At 35.7% G+C, this 25,439-nt stretch overlaps 7 protein-coding genes across 7 annotated transcripts; 3 read left to right on the forward strand and 4 right to left on the reverse strand.

Annotated features, from left to right (window-relative positions):
* Window positions 1-113: 113 nt before the first annotated feature.
* LOC100638349 (peroxisomal acyl-coenzyme A oxidase 3-like) lies at window positions 114-8,722 on the reverse strand. Its single transcript, XM_019998570.1, has 16 exons — window positions 8,557-8,722; window positions 8,287-8,514; window positions 8,057-8,221; window positions 6,886-7,118; window positions 6,061-6,157; window positions 5,712-5,821; window positions 5,435-5,507; window positions 4,722-4,844; window positions 4,019-4,259; window positions 3,543-3,644; window positions 2,224-2,309; window positions 1,905-1,973; window positions 1,706-1,853; window positions 1,333-1,400; window positions 1,067-1,150; window positions 114-353 (listed from the first exon to the last, which is right to left on the reverse strand). Exons 1-16 carry the CDS (start codon window positions 8,656-8,658, stop codon window positions 228-230), a joined length of 2,055 nt encoding a protein of 684 aa, XP_019854129.1. The 5' UTR covers window positions 8,659-8,722; the 3' UTR covers window positions 114-227.
* Window positions 8,699-12,494, forward strand: LOC100638475 (intraflagellar transport protein 20 homolog). Its single transcript, XM_003387862.3, has 4 exons — window positions 8,699-8,867; window positions 8,923-9,008; window positions 9,134-9,237; window positions 12,299-12,494. The coding sequence occupies exons 1-4, from the start codon at window positions 8,741-8,743 to the stop codon at window positions 12,369-12,371; spliced, it is 390 nt and encodes a 129-aa protein (XP_003387910.1). The 5' UTR covers window positions 8,699-8,740; the 3' UTR covers window positions 12,372-12,494.
* On the reverse strand, window positions 12,454-15,228 carry LOC100637089 (neuroglobin-like). Its single transcript, XM_003387851.3, has 4 exons — window positions 15,099-15,228; window positions 14,706-14,794; window positions 13,692-13,920; window positions 12,454-12,857 (listed from the first exon to the last, which is right to left on the reverse strand). The coding sequence occupies exons 1-4, from the start codon at window positions 15,102-15,104 to the stop codon at window positions 12,714-12,716; spliced, it is 468 nt and encodes a 155-aa protein (XP_003387899.1). The 5' UTR covers window positions 15,105-15,228; the 3' UTR covers window positions 12,454-12,713.
* Window positions 15,229-15,462: 234 nt separating this feature from the next.
* On the reverse strand, window positions 15,463-18,438 carry LOC100637215 (BTB/POZ domain-containing adapter for CUL3-mediated RhoA degradation protein 3-like). Its single transcript, XM_019998568.1, has 5 exons — window positions 18,180-18,438; window positions 17,064-17,184; window positions 16,510-16,648; window positions 15,952-16,004; window positions 15,463-15,784 (listed from the first exon to the last, which is right to left on the reverse strand). Exons 1-5 carry the CDS (start codon window positions 18,436-18,438, stop codon window positions 15,463-15,465), a joined length of 894 nt encoding a protein of 297 aa, XP_019854127.1.
* LOC100638602 (transducin beta-like protein 2) lies at window positions 15,783-22,334 on the reverse strand. The gene is made up of 18 exons (XM_003387863.3): window positions 22,189-22,334; window positions 21,903-22,114; window positions 21,797-21,848; window positions 21,560-21,625; window positions 21,394-21,496; window positions 20,984-21,089; window positions 20,833-20,919; window positions 20,682-20,743; window positions 20,554-20,627; window positions 20,456-20,505; window positions 20,153-20,359; window positions 19,786-19,946; window positions 18,709-18,740; window positions 18,180-18,655; window positions 17,064-17,184; window positions 16,510-16,648; window positions 15,952-16,004; window positions 15,783-15,853 (listed from the first exon to the last, which is right to left on the reverse strand). The coding sequence occupies exons 1-14, from the start codon at window positions 22,305-22,307 to the stop codon at window positions 18,625-18,627; spliced, it is 1,362 nt and encodes a 453-aa protein (XP_003387911.1). The 5' UTR covers window positions 22,308-22,334; the 3' UTR covers window positions 15,783-15,853; window positions 15,952-16,004; window positions 16,510-16,648; window positions 17,064-17,184; window positions 18,180-18,624.
* Window positions 22,335-22,376: 42 nt separating this feature from the next.
* On the forward strand, window positions 22,377-24,185 carry LOC100638731 (AH receptor-interacting protein-like). Its single transcript, XM_003387864.3, has 3 exons — window positions 22,377-22,489; window positions 22,534-22,749; window positions 23,446-24,185. The coding sequence occupies exons 1-3, from the start codon at window positions 22,400-22,402 to the stop codon at window positions 24,172-24,174; spliced, it is 1,035 nt and encodes a 344-aa protein (XP_003387912.1). The 5' UTR covers window positions 22,377-22,399; the 3' UTR covers window positions 24,175-24,185.
* Window positions 24,186-24,258: 73 nt separating this feature from the next.
* Window positions 24,259-25,270, forward strand: LOC100638860 (putative cysteine protease YraA). Its single transcript, XM_003387865.3, has 6 exons — window positions 24,259-24,333; window positions 24,377-24,514; window positions 24,640-24,736; window positions 24,788-24,902; window positions 25,029-25,071; window positions 25,123-25,270. Exons 1-6 carry the CDS (start codon window positions 24,277-24,279, stop codon window positions 25,195-25,197), a joined length of 525 nt encoding a protein of 174 aa, XP_003387913.1. The 5' UTR covers window positions 24,259-24,276; the 3' UTR covers window positions 25,198-25,270.
* Window positions 25,271-25,439: the final 169 nt, after the last annotated feature.

The following is a 25,439-nucleotide window of genomic DNA, read 5'->3' on the forward strand; positions in this document are numbered from 1 at the left end:
TGTGTTCATTATTTTTAATTCTATTATTTAAAATCATCTGAAATTAACCATCAATATAATTATATTATCATTATTATCATCAATCTTGTTATCATCAATTTTTAAAACTATAATTATTTTATAAATAAAAACTCGTGACTAAATTTTAGCACACTAGATGTATCTACACGCACGCAAAACAATAATGATAAAACATGTGTAATTAAATCATAGGTTAATCATGATCATCATAACTTTGAAATTAGTTCATGTTTACCTCCGACTTGAGGAGGTGTGGCTATTTCTTTCCACCAGTTTGGTTTCTCATTGGCTCCTGGTTCACTGGACATTGCATTATAAAGATGTCTATACACCTAAAAATAATAATAATAATTACATGTACAATTAATAATAATTGCTTCTAAGTTCTAAGGACATCAATGCATTAGAAAATGTATGGGCCTTGATTTGTCTGAAAATTTGCTATTCTTTAAAATGGTCATAACTTGAAAAATTGAAGTTGGAATCGGCTCAGACTTTCTATGTAGCATAAGGACATCAATATGTATCAGAAACTGTAATAAAAATTTGGGGTGATTTCGGAGCCATTTTTTGGAAAAAACCATGGGCTATAGTACAGGGTACTTTTCAGAATTTTGGTGTTTTCTTAAAATGGCCATAACTTGAAAAATTGAAGTCGGAATCCGCTCAAACTTGCTACACAGCATAAGGACATCAATATGTATCAGAAAATGTAATAAAAATTGGGGGTGATTTCGGAGCCATTTTTTGGAAAAAACCATGGGCTATAGTACAGGGTACTTTTCAGAATTTTGGCGTTTTCTTAAAATGGCCATAACTTGAAAAACTGAAGTCGGAATCTGCTCAAACTTGCTACACAGCATAAGTACATCAATATGTATCAGAAAATGTAATAAAAATTGGGGGTGATTTCGGAGCCATTTTTTGGAAAAAACCATGGGCTATAGTACAGGGTATTTTTCAGACTTTTAGATGGCTATAACTACATGCATCAGAATAGACACAAACATTCATAAAGAAGAAGTGTACTATTACATTAACATACATCTCCATCAGATTGTCCTAATGGCCCTAGCATCCAGTCAGGAGGAGCTATAGCATCAATTAATGAGACAGCATCATTTTTAATCTACAAAATAACAAAGAGAGAGAGAGAAGTAGAATTGAAAAAATAAAATAAAAGAATAAGAGATATAGAAACAAGAAATAGCTGCTTTGCAAGAGAAAAACTTTCTACACAACATAAGAACATGTACATGTGTATCAGGAAATGTAACAAAAATGGAGGATTATAAGAGTGTTCTTTATTACTTTTTCACAAATCAAGAGTATGTTATTACGCATTGATTGAATGTGACTTGGTTGAGTGAAATATTCACCTAAAAAACAACAAGAGATAAAGACATAGTATTCTCCCCTCATACTACTTTCAATTTTTAATTAAGAGTACATATTAATTATCATTTGTACATTAAAATATTTACAGAATTTCCTAGACTAGTTCTCCTCCTTCACACATTCCAATACATTTACACTCACAACTGTCTAGTTCAAATCCAAACAGAATGTTTGTCACCTTCTCCTCCCTCTCACTCCTCTCTCTCTCTCTCTCTCTCTCTCTCTCTCTCTCTCTCTCTCTCTCTCTCTTTCTCTCTCTCTCTCTCCCCTTCTCTCTCTATTTTACCCTGGCAAAGCCATGCTGAGTGCTTCTGTAAGCTCCATAAACCATAAAGAAGACCCAAAAGTTTCAAAACATTGCATACTTCATTTCCTCCTTCCCTTTCTCTCTCTGCTTCGCAAACAAACTCGTTAAAAGTCTTCAATATGAAGTACTAAAGAAGGTACAGTATTAATAACCATCAATAAATAGTGACTTTACTCACCTCAGTAAATGCAAGGGAAAGAGTGTGACAGTAATAGACTTGGGAGTTTTCTTTTGCCCAAAAATCAGACTAGAAATACATAATACGTCTATAATACACTGTAACTGAGAAAAATTAAATGTACATATATAAATGCAATCATCCATACAGACTGCATTATATCATTGAAAAATAACTCATCCATAAAATAGGATACATCTAAATAATGTATGTTAACATGGATTGATCCACCTTAACAGGCTTTCAGTATACATATACATGTAAATGTACATGTAAATGTACATGTAAATTTATAATTGTACATACGCATATTGAATACCTTTGTCTTGAATTCTTCTTGTCTGACCTTTTGCGAGCTCTCGACCAGCAAATAGCATACCAGCCATTCGTAGGAATGCAATACGTCTGTAGTAATGAAAAGAAGGAAAAGGAGGAAATAAAAGTAGAGGAAAAAGCAAGAAAAGGAACGAAGACAAGAGAGAGAGATGTATATATATATAAATAAAAAATTAAAAAGATGCTAAAAAATGAATGTCTACACTATCAATTAATACAAAGATATGAGATCACAAAAGTATTACGACAAGTAGGAGAGCCACATAGCGGAAGAAGATGAGAATATACAGAATCAGTACAACACAAGGGGATTAGGAGCGTCGGAGCGCCATACCGGATGAAGCGAAGGAGTACAAACTAATGAAATGAAATCAGGAGTGCCTGCATGAGATCACTATTTATCGCCATAGTTGAAGAATTAAGTGCATGACAGAATCAGTACAACACAAGGGGATCAGGAGCGCCAAACAGGATGGGACAAAGGAGTACAAATTAATGGAATTAGGAGCGCCTGAGATCACCATTATCGCCATAGTTGAAGAATCAAGTATACACAGAATTAGTACAATACAAAGTATTAGGAGCGTTGGAGCGCCATACCGGATAAGACAAAGGAGTACAAGCTAATAAAATTAGGAGTGTTTGAGAGCGCCATAACGGAAGACAAGGCGAGTAAAAACAGAGGGGGAGAGAAAGGATGCTAGAGGAAACACTATACTAATGCATTAGTGCCTGATAGTAATGATTTCAGCTTCTTAGATTGAAATGAATGAACTTCCTACACGTGTAAGAATTCGTGTATTTGAACACGGGCTGATCTAATGATGTATTGGGGTGTAGTTGTAACTGTGTGAACATATGCTGCGTGACAGTACATGTATGATTTCTATAATTGAACTTAATGGGCTATTGCTTAAAGTGTGACTGATGTAATCCATGAATTTAATTATGTTTTAAGTGGTCTTCATATTGTAGAGTTTTGGTCACATTGTCCCTGATATTGTGACTAGACTACATGTACTTGGTCACACAGTCAAGTATTTGGTCACATAGTCAAGTACTGTCGGAACAATCCATTATACAAATATTATTTTATACAAATATTATTTTATTCAAATACTAGAAGAATGTAAAATATTGAGTGGTTCAGGTCCTACCATACCCTAACATACATGTACTTGTAAATTTACATGAACATACAAAAAATACTTGACTAGTATGAGGACTCAGTAAAATACATGTACATGTAATTGCATACATGTACATGTACATGTTATAATGTCGAGTAGTTCTTTTGGTTACCTGATAATGTAAATGTTAGTGTGTTTGATGGTACATAACGTCTTCTTAATACGTTAGGAAGGTCAGTCATGAAATTAACAGAGCCCAAAGGACTGGAGGCATCTATTGAACATAATAAATTAACATTAACATTTTATGTATATGTACATATACAGTACATTGTTTGACAATTTCATTAAATTTGGAAGAGGTCAATTAGCCAAATTTACTAAAATTTTACTCCGAAAAAATTCCTCCACAATTTTCTAGCTTTATGGTAACCTGTACATGTATGACACCATAGGGCGCTTTTTTCAAGGGTTATAAATTTCCCGGATTTTTATTTTGCAGATTCAATTTTCACAAATTTATGCCATCAGCCATCTTGTACCGTATTAGTTTGATTTTCACAGAAATAGTTTTTGCAAATTTTTAAAGAATCGCAAAATCCCCGAAATTTAAAAAAAAGTCGCCCTACAGTACATTCTTAGCTTTACCTCTCCCTTCCCTCATCATTCCTAATAAATAATTTGCCGTCTGCTGCAGTATGACATTGTTATCTCCTTCATAGGTGAGGTTAGGCTCATGGTCGTCATGAATGACTCCTAATCCTGAGAGAGTGAGGTACCCGTGACCGCCACACGCTTCCCTACACTCTTGAATGCAGTCCCTCGCAACGAAACCCATCAGGGACTTGACAGCACAAGACAGGGCATGTATTTCACGGCCTAGCTCAGCCTACAGGAGTGAGAGAGGGAGGGAGGGAGGGACAAATAAAGGAATGCTGTATAGCAGGAAATTTTGGAGGGAATAAAATTTGGTGAATTGCTAAATTTTGGGTGATTGGCCAACTTTAATTTGGTGAATTTGTGGCCACGTGCCATTGAGCATGCGCATAATGGCTCAAATTTGCCAAATTTAATTCTCTCCAAGATTTCCTGCTATATGGTATAACAATAACAATAACAATAACAATAGTAATGATAGTAATAATAATCAGAATTAGATCTAGAAATATAACAGAAATTTACAATTATTTTGAGAAGCCAATTTAACTAAAAATGGGAGGCTTAAAGGCTTCTAGGTTAAATGTGAGAGAGAGATCAAATGCTGAATTTTAGGAGACCTAGACAAAATACTGGAGGCCAAAAGTCTCCTAAACTCCCTCTAGATCTAAGAGTGATAAAACTAATATTTTACTTGTCTGTCACTTTTATCGCCAATAATGAGGGCACCAGTGAACATCACAAACTGTTCAAAGAACCAATTATTGAAATGTTGAAAGCAATAGGTAGCTGCTAAATATGGAAACAAACGATATTGCTAAATTTAAGAGTAAGAGGAGAGAGAGAGAGAAAAGAAAAAGATTAAAAATTAATCATAACATGTACAAATGCATATTGATACTCATTCTGAGAAAACTGCATGGTTTAAAGCTCATAACTTCAAAATTTTTAGTCGGAATCAGCTCAAACTTTCTACGTAGCATAAGAGCATCAATATGTATCAGAAAATGTAATAAAAATGAGGGGTCATTTCAGAGCCATTTTTTGGAAAAACCATGGGCTATAGCCTTGGGTACTTTCCCAGAAATTTGGCATTTTAAAAAATGGCTGTAACTTGAAAAATTCAAGTCGGAATCAGCTCAAACTTTCTGCATAGCATAAGTACATCAATATGTATCAGAAAATGTAATAAAAATTGGGGGTGATTTTGGAGCCATTTTTCGGAAAAAACCATGGGCTATAGTACAGGGTATTTTTCAGAATTTTGGCATATTTAAAAAAAACAGAAATTTTGAATTGGAATCAGCTCAATCTTTTTACATACATGTACATGTAACATAAAAACAAACAGCAATATGTATCAGAATATTATGAATGCAACATCACATTATAAGCATCATAGCCTACATGTAACTGATACTCAAGCAATGGAACTTCAACATCAGCTGATGGACCAAACTGCTTTCTGACAGCTGCATATCTACATACGGGAGAAAGAAAGAGAAAGAAAAAATAAAATATTAAACATTATCATTATTAAATGATAAAATTTAATTGCAATATGATCTCTTTCCTGTTAATGGTATTGATAAACTAAACACAGTGAAATTCATTTTTATAGCAACTGCATCCATTATGAGAGGTATAATAGTAATAAATGTTCCAAAATTAAAGTGCTTCTAACCTGATGGCAATAGTTAATGCCTTCCCCATGTTAAACCCAGCCATTCCAGCAATGCCAACCCTCCCACTTGATAAAGCACCCAGTGACACTCCAAGCCTTTTACTGGCACTCTACAAAGCAATTATAGGAGCATCAATTAAGTATTATAATAGCAGGGGCATACTCAAGTGAGATTAATTAAGTTTTATAATAGCAGGGGCATACTCAAGGAAGATTTATTTATAAAATATAACTATAGAGGAGTATACCCATTAGAAGTGTCTGTGTATATTTTAATTAAATATAAGTAATACCATATAAGGACGTGCATGGTTGTATCCATAACATGTACATGTATGATGGGCATTACCTTATAAGGAGTTTCGTAGTTTCCTTGAGGAGTGACGTCAGCCGATTTGTTTAATAAATTATCTCTTGGAATATGATAATTATCAAATAACATGTACCTACATGTATGTATATATATATTAATAATTAGCGAATGTTGAACAAATGTAGAAAATTGATTTCGTACCATACATGTACCAGCATGTACATGTACATGTATATCAAACTACAATTACACGAATGTAAATGTACTATGGATTAACACGTACATGTAGATTATCCTAATTAAGATGATAATAATAATAACAATTATCCTAATAGTAATAATAATAATAATAATAAAAGTGATAATAGTACTTAATTAAGTACCACACTCTATCTTAGAAATACATGATGAATGACATGTGTGTACGTGATGATTCCCTTTATTAAAATTTTAATACTATCATTTATTTATTCATTATTAAGAATTTGTAGGTTTTCTGTGGTTACTACATAAATCTGGTTGCCGGGCAACTAAGTACTTCTTAATTGAATAATAATAACTCGATAACTGGGTCCAAATTACTACAAAGCCATATAGTAATATTCAAAGAAAAAACAAAATATAAGTGAATGCTCTTATTCTAAATAGAGCCCATATGAAATACATTCTAATAAGAGCCCATTATTGGATGATTTTGAATGAAGCCTAATGACTTGTAAAATCCATTGGCAGTCTAACCGTATGTACATGTACACTTAACAATCACAGATTTTGTTAAGATTTGCAAAATTAAATCTGCAAAAAAACTTTATAAATTAAATGTCGCTCGTAAGTTTTGCATGCATTCTAATTAAAGCCCACCCGTTAGAGACTCCATTTTGTCCGATCTTCCTCCCCATGTCCCCAATGGTCAGTCCAGGATAGGTGGCATGAGTGCTTGGGTCTCTCACGGGGACTATGAATGGGTGGAGTCCATGACAGGCGCCATCAGGAGTGTACAACTGGGCATAGACCACAGCGTGGGTAGCTAGCTTGCCAAGGTTACCGGACCAACATTTAGCAGCCTCTATATCAGGAGTATGCAGTATGAACTCCTATATAATGATAATGATATGCGCATATTAATTAGCCAGTATAATGATATGCACATATTAATTAGCCAGTATAATGATATGCACATATTAATTAGCCAGTATAATGATATGCGCATATTAATTAGCCAGTATAATGATATGCACATATTAATTAGCCAGTATAATGATATGCGCATATTAATTAGCCAGTATAATGATATGCACATATTAATTAGCCAGTATAATGATATGTGCATATTAATTAGCCACTATAATGATATGTGCATATTAATTAGCCAGTATAATGATATGCACATATTAATTAGCCAGTATAATGATATGCACAAATCAATTAGTTACTATAACATCATACGTATTTAGAATTAACACTACTGGTACACGTGTTTCCATAGTAAATGATTCTTAGGCAATAAAATGTACACAATTAGTTACTGAACAAACAGCTCAGTGATGGCATGATGCTGTAGTCAGAGCAACGAGCCAAGAATCACATGTTTAATGTATTCATCCTCCTCCTCAGGTCAATAGGTTACTAGGATATCACGTGGGAATAGACTAGAGCATGTACAACTGTCCAACTGAGAATTGAATATAATGATAACGAAATATAGTTAAATACTTATTATTGTAAAAATGAGTTGAATAATGCAATAAGAAACAATGCAATAAGAAGAAGGGTTTAGTACATGTACATACATGTACATGTACATGTACATATGTACATACATGTACATGTACATATGTACATGTACATATAAGAGGAATATGTACACAGATACACAGATAAAGAAGGAGGGAGAGAAGAGAAGAGTGACATAATTACATGCACATGTGTCTTATACACATTTGTACATGCACATGTATGTAAGAAAAAAATGTACTGTAGATAAAGAGAGGAAGGGGAGAGGAGAGTGACATATATATAATATTACACGTACCTGTGTCTTAGGATCATAGGTTGCTGTTGTTCTCATTCGTCTTGTGTCGCTTCCGTGAGAAAGCTCAGTCAGAGCAAAGCAACCGAATATTCTCATAGAATAAGCATCATCGACGTAGTGATAGTGCTTAGCTGTACCCAGGCCTCTAATAGCTCCAGCAAATACCTAACATTAATATAGAAAATAATAATGAAATATAAATTAATTTAATGCCCTCCCCCTCTCCTTACGTCTCTGTGCAATGAATTAACTGCTAGGGTTCCAAGATCGTATGATATTAATACACTGTTGAGTCCTGATATGAGCATTGGGTTATCCAGTATGGCTTCCTCTGGAAGGAAATTATACTCCAATAGCCTCTTGACTCTCTTAAATGTCATCTCCCTCTCTTTATCCAGTGAATAGTAATGAAGTGGTTTCGGGTTGAAAAGTGGATCAGCTTTTAAAGTGTCACAAACCTAAAATTGCTATTATTAATTATTGCGTGACATTATTCAGACCTTTCTCTTAAAGTCTAGTATCTCTCTCCCTATCAAAACATCTTGCATCCGAGGGACGCTAAAACTAGCCCTTCTCCTGTAATCCTCCAAACTGGACGCCATTTTGAACTAGTAAATCCCAGTATTCTTCCGTATTGCGTGTCTGTAAACCACACCCATATTGCCTTGGTAACATAAAAACAAGATGGCCGCCCCAACTCAACCTGTGGATGGCTTTTATTTTGACGAGCTCTCGAAGATAAGAGTACTAGACCCGAGTGCAGCTAACAATACAGAGAACCTAAGAGATGAGTGCAAGGATTTTGTGGACAGTAGGTCACATTAAGATGGTATAATTAATTTTTTTTTGTATCTTAATTTTCACAGAGATATCTAGTTTCCAGTCTTTAGTGGGAGGCTTCATTGAAATGGTTGACCTTCTTGCCCGTCAAGTTGAAGAAGAGAAGACAAAAGTATGCCACGCGATACATATCATTCGGCCAAAACCTGATATGCCTTGAAAATGCATATAATTTTACATAAAATAATAGCATGTGAAGACATGTATAATTATGGGATTACCTGATGTTACTTTTAGGCGATTGGTGCTAGGACTCATCTCCAGTCAATTGCTAAACAGAGAGAAGCACAAAAGAGGCAAATACATTCACTCATTGCAGAGAAAAAGACGCAACTGGAAAGGTAATGAGAGAGAGAGAGAGAGAGAGAGAAGAGGAGAGGGAGAGAGAGAGAGAGAGAGAGGGTGGGAGGGAGGGTTGTATGTGCTTTAATGCAATGGGGAAAGAAGAAAAGAAATTAGGAGAGAGAAGGAGAGTGTGGGAGAAGAGATGTACATGTATGTACAAAAAATAGCTCTGAAATTGATGTTACTGATTGCTCAATCATTCGTATAATTAAAAAAGAATGCTGGAATTAATATACTACTTATCAAGCAGCCTACCTCCATATTGATACATAGTCCAGTGTAATGACAGTACTGCCATAAAAGAGGCAGATGGGACATCATTATTTGCAGGGCCTTGTGTTTCATACTTTGCATACTCTGCATTAGCTGAATATTGTTTTACTTGAGTACATGTACATGTATAGCAAATTGTTCCCATGTACATTTACCATTTGAGGCTATTTTGTGGTTTCATAGCAAAATTAGCTCCTATTGATCTATATTGATGTCACTATGCTAGTGTGTAATAAGTTTGAGCTGATTTCATTTTGTTTTCATTAAACTGAATCATAATAGATTACTATGACCCATGGCTATAAAATAGAGCTACAATGTATATTTACTGTTACTGCCTGAACTATTCCTAGAATTGCAATACTAGTTTCAGTTAATAATTATTTTTTAGTTTCCTGTGTGATTCAACCTCTGGCATGACATTTGAACAGAATTATTACGACGCTTTAAAATCTGTTAAGAGACTAATTGACTAACATCATTGTAACATTACATAACACACATAGCCCTAAGCTATTGTTATGCTTCTCCTTGTCATCATGCTTTCATACTTTACAGTTTCCTCTAATAACTGATAATGCTAGTCCTCTACAAACTACTCTACGTTATTCTACTCTACATATACATGTAGTATATGCAGCATGTGTAGCTTCTGTTCATTTTTATTGTGGATTTTATAAGATTGTGATTAGCATCTTAATACGACGAAGCCAGCATGTGTCGGTAAATTGACCACTAACGAGGCCACTGCTTATAGTATCCTTATAGTAGTAAAAAGGCAAGTTGTATGGCATAGTAGGACTAGTTTTGGCATTTCCTATTTAAGAAGAGATTCATTAATTAAACGAGTGGCTTATAGTAAATGTGAACCAACTCTACTCAGTCTCTCTCTGCTATCTAATTATCATTAATCACTTTTAATCGGTTATGAAATATTTTGATATTAAAATGATGTATAGACAGCCTGTCTCTGTAGTAAGGTACTGTATCAACTTCAACTCCTCCAGACATTGATGGTCCCACTATATATAATCCGCTAAGTACACTGATCATACAAATCCACTTCACAGCTCATCACATTAGCCATTTAACAGCTTTCATAGAGGACAATTATAAAGAGAGAGAGAGTGGAGAAGAAGGGAGGAAAGAATGAATGGAGAGAGAGGAGGAGTAGAGAAGAACAAAGGAGAGGATTACATGGCTCTTAAACATAAGGAGCAGCACACATAATCCTGAGGTGTCACTTATGCAGAGTATGCAGCTATAGGCAGCCTGCATTCGTGACAAGGCGTAGGCATTAACCCTACAACTCCCAACTAGCATATACACATTGTACACACGTACATGGAGCACTTTATATTATTCATATATTGATTGTGTTTGTGTGTATCAATAGGTTGGTCAGTGAAGCATATTTTGTACATCCTGTGAATGCATTCCTAAAGGATTAGGTCATCACCATTGACTTAATGGAAAGAAGGAGAGAGTAGTGTAGTAGTAGCTGTACTATGGATTATAGCCCATTTGAAAGCTGATCCTTTAAATTTCACATGTTCTAAGCTTGCTGCCTTGTATATATAATGTATATAAGTGTCTACCCAGTATTTTAAGTTAATGATTACACTGATATTTGAGTGTCTTAGCCTGTATATGTCTTCAGCCAGTCTATTGTGGTTGGGGAACACAGGAAGTTTGCGGTCCATTCATTTGTGACCTTGCGTTTCTTGTATAATCACATCTCAGTTTATAACACATTGACATTGTGTCTAGTGCATGTTACAGTACACAGACAAATCAGTTAATCAGATAGACCCTGTCAGGTAGACACTCATTTTGTATACATTACCTAATCTGTATAGAATGCAGTGTGCTTGATTTGCATGTAGATTCATTTGCACACAAGCTAATCAAAGCTGACAAACAGTTGCTGACACAAATTGGTCAGGGAGGCACACATACACACACACATAACCTTTATTCATGATCACACAATGATTGTCATAAAGACTTTAACCTCATACACTATAAACTTAATACTGATTCACATGCCCATTATCGACTTGTTTAAAATGTGCACTTATAAAATTCTTGATAAATCCATCAATATACTTTATACATGTACTCTTTGCTGTCAACAGCCTTTTCCTATTCACAGCCTAGGACAGTTTACTTAATTTGTACTACAGCATCAATGGATGCTTGCCAATTGCCAAATTATAGCTTATAGTTGCAATTTTCAAATTGAAGGAGAGAGAGGAGAGGACAAAGAAAGAAAGTACATGTGTATGTACAGTACAAGTCAAAAAAAGGCTAAGTAGGGTACAGTAGAGAAGAGAATCTTGAAGGTAGTTCGTAGGTACTTTGCTACTCTTCGTTACTCTTCGCTGCACTATGCTGCAATCCCACCCAATCATATGTACTGTAGTAGAACTTGTAGATGATTCTTTTGGCTGTCTGTGCTCTCCAAGTTCATCTATAATGCCACTCTCTCCTTCTAGAAGCCGTTTAGGATGTTTTTTGCTCCATTCTACTGTCCTGCTACTGTCGCAGTAAGCATGAGCAGAGTAGGAGCAACGAACTACTTACACAAAAGTAGAGTAACTGCTGGGTAGCTACTTAGCCTTTTTTTAATATGTACTGTGTATGTGTATGTACATGCAAGTATTAAACTTTGTGTTTATTGTAATGTACAGGAAAGAACATTAAGTTGAACCATGTGCCGTGTACACATGTACATGTACATGCACCTTATAAACTTAACTAGTGCTTAATTTATTCTTTTAGAATGAGGCTGGAGTATGAGTCACTGCAGCAAATCGAAAAAGAGCAAAGAGACTTTATTGAGGATTTCGGTTAAATTACAATGTACAATGATATTAATTATTATCATTAAATATAGTTATCATAATAAAAAATAATAATGATGATATTAATAAAAATACAATAATGAAAGTCTTTTTTTCCATCTCATTTAATGCCACTTTTCTGATCAAAATGGGTAGATGACCAACTGTGCAGCCTTCATTGACATAAAGAATAATAATGATAGCGATAATAATAATAATTATACATGTAGTTAGAATAAAATAATAATAAACTTTAAAAATGTATGGCTGGTAGCTACAGTGCATGTGAATGAGTGAGAGAAATAAATAGAAAGGTAATGTGGAGTAAAGGGAGGGAGAGGGGGAGAGAAGTTTTAATCTTCTTGTGCTTCTTTCAGTCCTTCTTTCATTTTAGCAGTGACAACAGAGTACAAAAGAGTCCAAGCTTTTTTTGCTTCGTCATTAAATTCTTTACCAAGTGCCACCCCTAGTGCATGAACTAGGGCTTCACCAACATGCTAGAGGAGAGAGAGAGAGACAGAGAGAGAAGGTATATTAGCTTTCATTTCTCAGAAGAGAAGAAGATACAATCTGGTAGATAATCCATCCAGTTGTATTATAATACCATTCATTCTACAACCTTAAATTTCTCTCTGCATTTTTAATCACAAACACTCCACTTCCTGTATTGGCAAGCCAACTAATGCCCTCCATACGCACACATGTACCATACAAAACACACAAGTATTAATATCTAAGACGCTCCCTCACTAGTCAGAAGTGGTCTTATAGTAAATACTAATAGTCACTAGGCCATAAAACTTAATCAACTTGCTACACATAATGCACTTGGTTCACTTGAACAGATTCTTCCTCGTGTCCCATGATGTATATGTCATTTTGGTAGTGGGCATCCCCTCTCCCTCTACCAAGGCTTCTACTACATCTCTCACCTTCCTCTTTCACACTGATGCTATAGAGCACATGCACTAGGCTGCATAGCAACTCTTTAATTGAGAGTCCAGAGGAGTAAAGCTTGTTTGGATAAGAGCACTATCAATTTCCTGCATGCAAATAGTTGGGTAAACAGTGCAGACCTCTCTCTCTCTCTCTCCCTCTTAAGCTAAATCATAGCTCACGTTTAATTGTACCTAAACCCCACACACACACAAACACTGGACTATGCCTCACAACAGTATTTATGTGAACTGCTGTGCTGGAGGCAGTGGAATATCTCACATGAATAATCTCAGATTATCATGAATATCGATAATACACTCTACGATACAAGTATTATATAACTATATCAGGCAAGCTGGGGGGTATTTCATTTTTCTTATTATATATCTTACATCAAAGTCCTCAGGCTTTAGGCCCTGCATAGCATGAGCCATTCCCAGGTCTACAAGTGCTTCTACAAGTTTCTCCATTTCTCCTCCTAAGAGGAGAGTTATTGCAAGATCAATGGTCTCCATGACCTGGAGGGAATGCTTGAGGAATGACTCCGAGTCTTCGAGCTCTTCATATGGAACGTCTCTGAATGGGAACTTGTCTCTCACCGAAACATCAATCTGGAAAAGCCTGCAGGATGGTGTAATAGTGTGTGTGTGTGTGTGTACGAGCAGAAAGGAGTGAAGGAAGAAGAGATAATGAGAAATCGAAAGAAAAACAACAATACAGGAATGACAAACTTGTATAATGGACAGAAAAACAAAAATATAAGCAAGAGAATACATTTGTGAATGTGCACGAATGACAGTATGGGATGTTCACGAGAAATATAACCTAATGTTATACATGATTGTGATTGCATGAGCATTAATTGGTTATAATATAAATGGGATTGAGAGAAAGGGGAAGAAAGAGTGAAAAAGTAGGAGAGAAATGAGAGAGAAAGGAGAGGGAGGGAAGAGAAGGCGAGTAATAAAGTCTAATTATAATTTGAGAGTACAAACTCCATCAGAAACCATACATGTTACTCAATGTTAAATCACTGAAACAGTACAAGAGTGTCAACCTAAGATAACATCCTGTGCTAAGCAAGCTTTATAACAACAGTAAATCTGCGTCCAATTTACATTAAAAGTGCTAAAACTCAATATGCATACTCTATACTTATTTACTACTGCCCTAGTTAGCATGGCCATACTATAGGATGGGGATTAAACCACTCTTAGTATAATCCAATTACATGTGTCTCTAAGTAGTGTCAGTGTAAATCAGGTCAGTATTAAGCACAAGGTCTATTGCATGCAAGCTAGTGAGGCTACAGAAAGGAAGCTGCTTGATTTGTCTAGCATGTATAGCTTGTTCTCAAACAAATCATGACATAATGCAATTTAGTGACCGGATCACAGTATACTGACTTTAAGAACATGATGTTTCCTGCTCCTTGCAAATCCTTTTTGACCACCTTCCATGTTGACTCAATGAGAGCTACTTGAGCTGATGTTAACTACAAAACAATTAGCACAAGTACACACTAACAAAGGGCAGAATGCAGAATAGATAATAATAATAATAATAATAATAATAACACCAGTAGCATTAAAACACAGGCTCATAGTAATAATTCAATTAGCCTCTATATTTTCCCAATCATATCGAGTATCTGTATACAGACTGTAATGTTTCAAAGAGGTATTTGGCTTTTCCTAGACTGCACTGTAGTCTACTGCATGCACTACTGAAGGAAACTAGGGCTTTGTTTGCTGATCAGGTCTTTCCAAAAAGCTACAAAGCAGGCTCTACTCACTTACCGACATTACTGCTGCTGCTCTGTGAAGATCCTTACTATCTGCCAAACAGAAACACTTGTCTAGCAGGTCAGCTCAAGCCTACGACTACACCTCGGTCAAGTCACAGTTGCGAGAACAAACGGAATGCGAAGTGAGCTGATATTTATAAGCTTCAATTAATATAGCCACGCCTGTATAGGGCAACGCATAAATAGGCAAAGTTTGGGAAGAAAAAATTGAAATAATAATGTAATTTAACAAAGAGATGGTATAGTAGTGATTCTTGCTTGGAAAGCCAAGGCAGTGGAGGGGAAGAAATAATAGAAAAATCAATCACACACAATATTAATACAAATGAATGATATAAAAACAAAAGGTTCCGGTCTTAGGATGGGAACTGTTGCGACTGAGCTGGTTGATCTTCGGATAGAAAACCCTCTGGGGTTCTATTTCGCCGCGTCCGAGACGTAGGCTCAATATGAGCAGTGCGAGCTATACCAGTGTCTTCACCTCGAATTCCTTCATACAGCATTATATTGAGAGTCTCTTCAAGGATCTTAGCCTCTGGGAATTCTATCTTAGTGTGCTTGCGATCAGTGGCATAGACTATGGACTCACAGCAGACCTCGGCTACTTTGCGGGCATTTCCATAAAATGCCCAGCAGCATATCTCGCCGCGACCCACTATGTCTTTTATAAATTTTATTCTAGAGGAGAAACGAACGGAGAGTTTGTCAAATAGTTCTATGTTCTTGAGAAGATTGTCATCCGAATTACTGTAAAGAGAGAGAGAGAGAGAGAGAGAGAGAGAGAGAGAGAGAGAGAGAGAGAGAGAGAGAATAGAATAGAAAATCAAAGATCACAAATAACTTACGGCGTATATGAGTATTTGTTGCTGCCACGATTATACAGTAATTTGACCACCGGCTACAAAAATAAATGCAAACAAAGTCAAATCAGAAATGAACCAAACGCTTCCTTGCCAAAGACACTAGCCAGCCAGCAATACATAATAGCAAAGGCAGAGTGTACACATAACGCATTGAGTGCCTGACATGTTTACGTTACACTTGTCAATCAGTGGGTAACTGTTAGTTTTACAGGCAAATACCGAGAATTGCATTAAATATAATAATATCCTTTTCGTGCATCCTAAGTGGATGTTCACACAACTGGGCTAAACTGTAACCATATCATTAGTAGTAGTTTATAGCACACCTTCTCTGTTGATATTAAGCACAGTTTATTTTGCTTTTAAATTACAGCTTTAAAATCAAAATACAGCATCCCCTGAGGCAGCTTAATTTGCTACTAAGTTTAGTGCTAGGTTTAGAGTTCAGGCTACATAAAATGTCATCTGATATTGAAGGGTAGTCCCTCTTTATTGGTGTGACATTCAAGGTCACTAAATATTATTTCTCTTCTTCCTTACTTTGCTTGATGACGATACAATGAGGTGTTCTTCTTCTGGAGAAGTTATGACCGGCACTCTACAGCCTGGCTCATACTCATCTTTCAATTTGGCCAGTTGGAGCTCAACAGCATCCGATAAATCATCGATAAGATAAAATCTAGAACATTATAAAAATAATGTCATTATTGCATAATAAAATGATAATGATGCAGGCTATTTTTCTAGCATAAATTCTACTACAATACATTTGTTACTACAATAAACCAATGGCCAGCAACATGATACATGATGGGCTATTGCTGTTCACAGCAAATACATGTACATGTCATTCCTATCCTCCTACTATCAATGTACATGTACATGTACATGTACATGTACATGTACATGTATGTGTAGGATCACTGCTGTCACAATGTCCTTCATATGTTGAGAATCATGTACAATGTAATTGGGTCGTTCCAATGATTCCATTATGTATACTACATTCGCATTGCTCTTATTCTAGTGATGCAGCAATAATAATATATCTTTATATTCTATCTCCTCCCTCCCTCTCTCCCCCCCTCTCTCACTTTGCTTCAGCTAGGAGCTCGGTACATTCTTTCTTTGATTCGGGGAGGGCGACTGAGCCGTCTCTTAGGAAATTCAATATTAATCCAAAGTGTTTCCCACTTCTATCAATCAGTACCCATCCTATAATAAATAAAGACAGTGATACAAAAGTTTTTATAGAGTAGCACAGCACTACATACACACACACACACACACACACAGAGCAAATAGTGCCACTGGGGAATTTCACTACAAATATATTAAAGGAGATACAGCTTATAGTAGCTATAATTAAAAAAAATACTTTTCTATACAATCATTGATAGCAATAGTCCTTATGGCTTATAAAAGTTTGAGGCAATTCCAACTGCATTTATTGAGATGCCAAAACGCCTAACTTTACACTATTGACATGAACTTATTATAAACAATCTTATGAATAAAGAAAACAATTACAATGCTATCATTACTAGTGAGTGGGTGGATATACTTTATTGAAACTAGCAAGTAAACAATTTAAAATAAAAATACACAAAACAAGTTAACGTAACAGCAAACAAGTGTATATCCATACATACACAGTGCATAGAATTCAAAAGTTGCTAAAAATGAAATTACTATTTTTCTCTGTGTTGTTGGCAAGGAGAAAATTTGGCGGAAAGCCAAATGTCAGTGCTAGGGTGGGAAATTCAACAAATTATTGCTAGGCAACGAATGAGAATTACCAGAATTGTATATTTACACCAATCTATACAACAACCCGTGAACATATTTATAATGTAGCAGGACATACAAAAACAAAACCTTTGATAATAAAAATGATAATAATAATTATTATTAATTACTAAATATTAATTTTTTCGAAACTAAGTGTTTAATATTATATCGATGGGCCCCTGACCTCTAATTGTACTATATAGGTTCGTAAATTTTATGGTGTTATAAATTATTGTATTCACATTTTCTCTCTAATTTTTATAAAACGACAGACAATGTATAAAGCAGGCACTTTCTTAAGACCGTCTTTTTTGTGCTTAACAATAAAATAAAACATCCCAGAAATAACGTATAAATCACACCCCCAAAAAACTTCCACCATAAACTAGTAAGACCCCATTCCACACTACATTAATTACCATCTTCGTCAGTCTGGAGCTCCATTCTACCACTAAACATTGCCCTAAGCATGTTATCTTCCTTGAGAAGTGTCCCCAGGGTCGTAGTGAAGAGTGCACCACCGACATTTAGCTTTATGTACCGACTGTGCTCCTTTGTCTGAGCCTTGAGCACACCACTACCTCCACTCTCTCCCTCTTCTTCTCCACTCCCCACGGGGAGATACTCCTCATCTGATGGAGGCTCTGGTGAGTCTGGAGTTGGGACACACTCCGCCATGACTCTATCTCTCTCTACCTTCTCTTCTTCTGAGATTTGATGATAAAGAATCAACGTGTCTGTAGGCGCGGCCTCCATTATGAATTTGTCATTTTTAATAGTCATTATTTGTGTTACTAAAAATAGATTCTATTTATAGAATATCCACTTCATCATTATTCGCCTGCTACTAAAAATAGAGCCTATTTAAGACGAAGGGAGATCTTTCAATTTCTTCCTATTGAAGAGAAGAGAATACTATAAAGGCACTTAAATGACATAAGAACATACTCTATTTCATCCATCTGAGATCTTAAACGAACCTGTAAAAGAAAAAAATAATAACAATTATATTGAAAAATCTCAACTACACACACATGATTTAAAAGTATTATATATGTATGTACTAGGTTTGATACTTAAGTACTATCATTCAATCTGAACTGAAAGCAGCTGCTGCATGAGCATTCATTTCTTTACTATAAGAAATGAAATAAGAACTGAGAGACCCAATATTTCACAGATTTTGATGGACTTTGGTAACAAAAAACCTGTGAAAGCTTCATCCTTATCCCACATTCCGATAAAAGTTAATCCAGTTTTTATTGTCCCAAACTCAACTGGGATATAGTATATATGACATGTACATTCATTCACGCATACAAAACCACTGAGATAAATTTGGTCTAATTGTTCCATTCATTTAAGGCAAGTCAAATTAGTTTACAGGTAGACAGCAAGTCTAGGCATTTTATTATTGAAATATTAGACAGTGAGATCACCAGAGTAAACTCATAGACCCCATAGGCACTAATACTGACAAACAAACCAATAATACTACCAGCTGTACTCATGAATAATAAACAATCCCTACAGTATTAATTTAGGTGCTATTATAGTTACAGAGATTCTATGAGATACTGTGTAACAGCATCTCATCAACTACCACAAACTGTGTAACCAAGAATTCTTGGTGCAACACTATGGCAAACAGGGTTCTGCCTAGAAAAAAGTTAGAGGTGGTTGGAGACTAATATTGTTCCTTTTAAATTTATGTACGCCATACTAGTATAGACTCCAATATCATGCTTTATGTATGGTTATTAGTATTAATTGGATGGTTGGTCTAAGTGATGAACTGGTTGGTTCATTTGTTGAGGTGGTTGTCCCGACCACCCCCGACCACCATAGGCAGAACTATGGACAACTATAAACCATGTCAGGAACTGAGCTTTAACTGTAACAATACTAATTACAGCATACAAAAGTTGATGCTGTATAAATAAAATTAATTAGAGAGAGAAAGGAGGAGAGAGAGTGAACTCTCCATAATATGTACAAATTTATGAAGCACTGCTAACTACTGACCTTCATTGCTTCAGAGCCAGTCGAAGAAATTTGTAGCTTGAGATCTCTCAATTGTTCCTTCATTCCAGGAGTGTTGTGCCATAATCTAATAAACTTGTCACTGCCACCAGATGATACTATATATTGTCCACTGGGGTCAAACAAGAGGCGAGTGATAACAGCTGGAGAAAGAATGCAGAGAGAGAGTGAGAGTGTAACCAAAAATAGTAAATTGTACAATAGTTTAAAACACATTTAGGGAGTGACAAAGGTTTGAGTAAAACAATTACACATAGAATGTGTGTGGGATATTTCAGTTCCCATTATACTCTATCATAAAAGCATATTAAAAATTGGCCTCTGAATTTAAAATAATATTATTTATTACCATTATGAACATCGACAAATGACTCCAGGAGTGACCCAATGATAGAATCAAAGACATATATGGAATGACCAATGGCGACAGCAATTACCAGTGAATCAGGAGAGAGGGCAATCGTACTGATGTCTTTACTGTTGATATCAATAGGGATTGATACAGATAAACTAATATCAAGCAATACTCTAGGGTCCTCGTTTAATGAATAGCTTACTAGAAAAGAGAGAGAGGGAAAGGGAAATATTAATAAAGGCTAAATTATGAACTAAAAAATTATTTTTATATTTTTATAAAATATTGTGGTATTACCATCTATATTCCATAACTTGAAAGTAATATCTTTCGACAGAGTCAAAGCCCTATAATGAAAGTATTTTTAAAAGATTAAAAATAATAAATAATTTTACTTTTTAGAATCTTGAGAGAAAGATACAGACACCACACCAGCCAAGTGTCCCTTTAAATCCATTGCACGGTTCACCTACAGAATCAAATGCTATTAAAACGATGTACCTATACTAGTGTGTCAATTTACACTTTGAAATTCATCAGACTTCGAATACACAACTTCCCAGATTTTAACATCAGTTGTAAAACCTTATAGAAAGAGAAAGAGGAGAAAAGGATTAGGGCAGATCAAAAGAAAAGAAAGTAAATCTTGACATGTGTCAATTATCATGCCTTACCACAACAGGCAATGAATTTACTACAATGGGAAATGGTTGCCATGTTGTTTGGTGACTGCTTAGTCTCTACTGTGCATAACTTAACACCTAAAATAATAATAATGATTATTAATAAAGTTAATTCCTCTCTCTCTTCTTTTCTTTTGCTTGCCTTTAACGGTCCACAATGTGAATGATGTCTCAGAGCAAGACATGATAAATTTACCAGAAGGAGCTATCTCGAGACTCAATACACTTTCATCCTTTGTCTCATCAGTCTACAATGTACATAAAACAATACTATAGGGTTACATATATAGGGTTCTGCCTAGAAAAAATTAGAGGTGGTTGGAGACTAATATTGTTCCTTTTAAATTTATGTATGCCATACTAGTAGACTACAATATCATGCTTTATGTATGGCTATTAGTATTAATTGGATGGTTGGTCTAAGTGATGAACTGGTTGGTTCATTTGTTGAGGTGGTTGTCCTGACCACCCCCAACCACCATAGGCAGAACTATGGACATAACAAGAGTGCATAGTACAAAAGAATAGGACATTATGATAGTAAATAAATACCAAAGGGAAACTAAGAGCATTGGTCAGCGAGAGATTCCCCTTTGATTTCATTATCTTGTAAACAATAACATCATTACTGTGTGCAGTTGTCATCAGGACAGCACTGCAGACAACAACAGCAAATAAAGAAAGGTTAATTAGTTAATTAATGAGTGATCTCCCTTACGTCCCGTCAGGACTGAAAGCAACATTAGTGCCAATGTCACTGTCTTCTATATTGAGACGAGTGTGTCTGAAAGAAAGGACAAAGAGAAAGCGAGAGAGGAGAGAGAGAGAGAGAGGAGAGAGAGAGAGAGAGAGAAGGGGGAGAGAGGAGGAACAAAGAAAGAGAAAGGGGAAAAATACATTTGTGTAGAGGTGGAAAGGTGACATATATAATTCAAAGGATCATAAAACTCCATACTTGTGTTCCTTCTCACTGACAGTCTTCATGGGCCACAATCTCACCGTCCTGTCTATAAATATACAAAATTTCAAAATATTGACCTATTATTTATTCGTGCGTGTACCTTGGGAACAAGATACAAGGTATTTCCCACCCAATTCAAACGCAATGTCATTAATAGTGTCAGTATGGCCTTTAAAATCAGCAGCTGAGAGAGGGTGTGGCATCAGCCCACCTTTCTTGATTGGAAACTTAAAGCTCCCTTTTCCTTTCTTTTCGTTTTGTTTCGAAGGAGAAGGAGGAGGATCCGATGAGCTTTTGGTTCTTGACTTCTTCCTTTGGAAAGGAAAGAAAAGAAAAACAAAAAAAGGGGAGTGGCAGATACAAAAATGACAGTGATTTATGTCTACCTTGTTTTTGCTGGTTGCTTCCCACCATTTTTTTTACAGAACAGACAATATAGGAGCACAAATACTCCAACTCCTCCACAAATAAGAGCCACAGCAACTGGAATATTAGTGTCATTCATGATTGAACAATCAGCTGTCAGAAAGCACGTGGGTGGGCGGTCTTAGCAATAGACCACGCCTTTCAAACCTAAAAAATAAAAATCATAAAAAAATGTCAGTGAGGACTCAAGTCCCTGGCGTAAGAAAAGACCTCATTTATGGAGGAAAAGGTCCTCCCCCACAATTTCTAAAGAACTCAAAGGTACGGCCTAAAGAATTCCTCCTAACCTAGTTTATGTGGTGTAGGCTGTGTTTCATTTTAGATCAATCAAACTTAATCCTGATGGAAGCCTTCCAGCTGGAGAGGACGAGATAAAGGATCACGTGATTGATGACACTAGGACGTTGGGATGTGGCCCTTTTGAACTCCTCGTCGGACGAAAATTTAAAATGGACGTATGGGAAGATCTGGTCAAGGAAATGTTGGTAGGAGAAGTAGCTCGGTTCACATGCCCATATAAGGTAATGTTGAATGGGTGCATGTAGTGCTTCGCTGCATGTAGTGTTTCACTTCATGTAGTGTTTCGCTATTGTGTTTCACAATATTCTTATTTTTTTTTAGAAAGTTTGAGCTGATTTTGATCAAAATTGGATTTTTTACGAATTTTTTAAGTTGCTCCAAAATCGGGCCAAGTCCCTGTACTATATAGTACATGGTCTCGAGCCAAATTTCATCAAAAATGAAAATGAGAGAGTTCTCAATTTTTATAATTTTTTCTGATGCATATACATGTACTTATGTTATGTAGAAAGTTTGAACTGATTCCAATCAAGTTTGGATTTTTTATGAATTTTTTAAAGTTGCTCCAAAATCGGGCCAAAGTCCCTGTACTATAGTACAGGGATTTTGGTCAAATTTTGCCAAAATTGAAAATGAGGGAATTCTCAATTTTTATAACTTTTTCTGATGCATATACATGCACTTATCTTGTGTAGAAAGTTTCAGCTGATTCTAATTAAAGTTGGATTTTTAACAAATTTTTAAAGTTGCACAAAAATTGGGTTAAAGTTCCTGTACTATATATAGCACAGGGCATTTTGTCTTAAATGACTATCAGAGAATTCTTCTTATTCTTAAGTTTAAGCTGATTCTGAGCTCAGGTTAAACAACTTTATTTTAGGTCCTATTAATAAATAATCGTTTCTTTTTTTCTTCAGTTAGTGGTAGACTACCCTATCATTGCTCAAACTTTACGAAAAGTAGCGAAACAGAAACTGGATCCAACTGGTTACTATAATGACGCCCACCGTGATCATGCCCACAGATGTGGCTTTGGAGCAATGACGCACGGTAGCGGCCACAAAGACCTCGACATGCTAACACAACTGAAATTACCTCTAGCTTTTGAGATAGAGCTACTAAAAGTGGAGGCTCCGGGTCAGTATGAGCCAGACGTGTGGGCCATGAAGTCAGAGGAGAAAGAGGAGCTAGTCCCAATCCTCAAAGAAGAAGGCAATGCTCTATACAAGGCTGGAGACTATCAGGGAGCTGCTGGGAAGTATTTTAGAGCATTAGAATATATCGAGTCAGTGAGCATCCAAGAGAAACCACTGGGCAATGAATGGAAGAGGATAGAAGATATCAAAGTCCCCTTGTTGCTAAACTACTCACAGTGCCTGCTTTTAATGGAGAATTATCTTGAAGTTATAAGGCATACTAGTAAAGTGCTTGAATTGGAGCCTAATAATGTGAAGGGGCTTTTTAGGAGGGGGAAAGCATATGCTGCTGATTGGTGCCAAGAAGAAGCTGAGAGAGACTTTAAGAGAGCACTGGAATTGGATCCTTCACTGAAGAAGACAATAGATAAAGAATTGAGGACACTGACTGAGAGAATGAGAATAAAGGAGAGAGAAGAGAGAGGGAAATTTCAAGGAAAGTTATTTTGAAAGGAACACATTTCATTTGTTTTAAATTAAAGTGTAGAATGATATTCATAATTTTCATAATTTTCATCAATTTTTTTCATTTTAATAATTATCCCAATCAAAATGGCTGCAGTTCCTCAAATTGGTATTCTTGTTGAGTTTAACTATGAAGATTTAGAGGTAGCCTATGCAACCCGTTGCTTTCCTCTCCTCTTAACTTCAGGTCTGGTATCCATTGCTGAGGTTCAGGGAGGAAGGTTTCCATACATTCTCTATTGGGCCAGAGGCAGGGAAAGTCTATCAGTCAAAGAAAGGATATCCTTGCAAAGCTGACAAATCAATCGATGATGTTAAAGCTGAGGCAAGGCAAATTAATTGTACTATTTATCATAAAAACCAGCAAACTTTTAAGTGCTTTAATATAGATCCAAATTTTACAAATTTTGGGGTACTTTATATTAAATTTATTTGATTTCGATTCGATAGGATTTGTCAGCATTAATAATACCTGGTGGCTTTGCTCCAGATTATTGGAGAAGAGACCAGCGCTTTCTTGATCTTGTCAAAACTATGTTTGACTCTGGTAATTTTAAACAATCATACTAGGATAAATTATGGCTATTTATTAATTTAGGTAAAACTGTAGCTTCAATATGCCATGGCCCATGGTTGCTCTGTTCTGCTAAAGTGCTCAATGGCAAAAGAGTAACTTGCTTTCATTCAATAAAAGATGATGTCATCAATGCAGGGTATTAATATTTCAAACAATTCGTGCACATTAGAATCAATACTTATTGTAATAATTTTGTTTCTGGCTTTTACAAAGAGACAATTTAAAAATAAAAATTCTTTTTTTTCTTTTTATTTTTTCTCAGTGCAACTTATGAAGATGCTTCTGTGGTGGTTGATGGGAATTTAGTGAGTGTATCTTATGTATATTGACTCTGAAAAGTATTATTTTTATTATAGGTAACATCAAGAATCCCAACAGATCTACCTGATTTCTGTAAAGCAATCATTAAACAGATCAAAGAAAAGCAATGATAATGACTACAGTGTCATTTTTACTATAAGAATAAATAGTTGAGTTTGAATATAAGTTATAAAAAAGCCAAAACTTATCACTAGTCTACTATGGTCTTCATACAGTATTTTCTATTTTCTTCGAGCAATAGCTAAGAAAATAGGAATTATCACATTCCTAATAGAATCAGGAAATTTAGTTTCATGTGAGTAAGTTGTCCCCCTGGCTGATAGCTGCTGGAAGGCAAGAGCTTGCTGCAGCA

Source organism: Amphimedon queenslandica, unplaced genomic scaffold (genome assembly GCF_000090795.2).
Source record: "Amphimedon queenslandica unplaced genomic scaffold, v1.1 AMPQUscaffold_13313, whole genome shotgun sequence".
Taxonomy (NCBI): domain Eukaryota; kingdom Metazoa; phylum Porifera; class Demospongiae; order Haplosclerida; family Niphatidae; genus Amphimedon; species Amphimedon queenslandica.

Excerpts from the sequence above, each read along its gene's own strand:
- LOC100638349 (XM_019998570.1), bottom strand. The coding sequence starts at position 8,658 with ATGGCGTCCAGTTTGGAGGATTACAGGAGAAGGGCTAGTTTTAGCGTC. Across the intron at positions 4,845-5,434 it reads TGCTTGAGTATCAGTTACAT|CAATATCGTTTGTTTCCATA; the intron begins GTAGGCTATGAT and ends TCTTAAATTTAG. Across the intron at positions 1,974-2,223 it reads AAGAAGAATTCAAGACAAAG|TCTGATTTTTGGGCAAAAGA; the intron begins GTATTCAATATG and ends ATGTATTTCTAG.
- LOC100638475 (XM_003387862.3), top strand. The coding sequence starts at position 8,741 with ATGGCCGCCCCAACTCAACCTGTGGATGGCTTTTATTTTGACGAGCTC. Across the intron at positions 8,868-8,922 it reads GTGCAAGGATTTTGTGGACA|AGATATCTAGTTTCCAGTCT; the intron begins GTAGGTCACATT and ends TAATTTTCACAG. Across the intron at positions 9,009-9,133 it reads TTGAAGAAGAGAAGACAAAA|GCGATTGGTGCTAGGACTCA; the intron begins GTATGCCACGCG and ends TGTTACTTTTAG.
- LOC100637089 (XM_003387851.3), bottom strand. Across the intron at positions 13,921-14,705 it reads GGAAACATCATGTTCTTAAA|GCTTTTCCAGATTGATGTTT; the intron begins GTCAGTATACTG and ends ACCATCCTGCAG. Across the intron at positions 12,858-13,691 it reads TAAAGCCTGAGGACTTTGAT|CATGTTGGTGAAGCCCTAGT; the intron begins GTAAGATATATA and ends TCTCTCCTCTAG.
- LOC100637215 (XM_019998568.1), bottom strand. The coding sequence starts at position 18,438 with ATGGCGGAGTGTGTCCCAACTCCAGACTCACCAGAGCCTCCATCAGAT. Across the intron at positions 16,005-16,509 it reads TTGTATCGTCATCAAGCAAA|CCGGTGGTCAAATTACTGTA; the intron begins GTAAGGAAGAAG and ends TTATTTTTGTAG. Across the intron at positions 15,785-15,951 it reads AACAAATACTCATATACGCC|AATAAAATTTATAAAAGACA; the intron begins GTAAGTTATTTG and ends TTTCTCCTCTAG.
- LOC100638602 (XM_003387863.3), bottom strand. The coding sequence starts at position 22,307 with ATGAATGACACTAATATTCCAGTTGCTGTGGCTCTTATTTGTGGAGGA. Across the intron at positions 20,920-20,983 it reads CACATTGTGGACCGTTAAAG|GTGTTAAGTTATGCACAGTA; the intron begins GCAAGCAAAAGA and ends TTATTATTTTAG. Across the intron at positions 18,741-19,785 it reads CTGGCTCTGAAGCAATGAAG|GTTCGTTTAAGATCTCAGAT; the intron begins GTCAGTAGTTAG and ends TTTCTTTTACAG.
- LOC100638731 (XM_003387864.3), top strand. The coding sequence starts at position 22,400 with ATGTCAGTGAGGACTCAAGTCCCTGGCGTAAGAAAAGACCTCATTTAT. Across the intron at positions 22,490-22,533 it reads AATTTCTAAAGAACTCAAAG|GCTGTGTTTCATTTTAGATC; the intron begins GTACGGCCTAAA and ends TATGTGGTGTAG. Across the intron at positions 22,750-23,445 it reads GGTTCACATGCCCATATAAG|TTAGTGGTAGACTACCCTAT; the intron begins GTAATGTTGAAT and ends TTTTTTCTTCAG.
- LOC100638860 (XM_003387865.3), top strand. The coding sequence starts at position 24,277 with ATGGCTGCAGTTCCTCAAATTGGTATTCTTGTTGAGTTTAACTATGAA. Across the intron at positions 24,515-24,639 it reads TCGATGATGTTAAAGCTGAG|GATTTGTCAGCATTAATAAT; the intron begins GCAAGGCAAATT and ends TCGATTCGATAG. Across the intron at positions 25,072-25,122 it reads TGGTGGTTGATGGGAATTTA|GTAACATCAAGAATCCCAAC; the intron begins GTGAGTGTATCT and ends TTTTTATTATAG.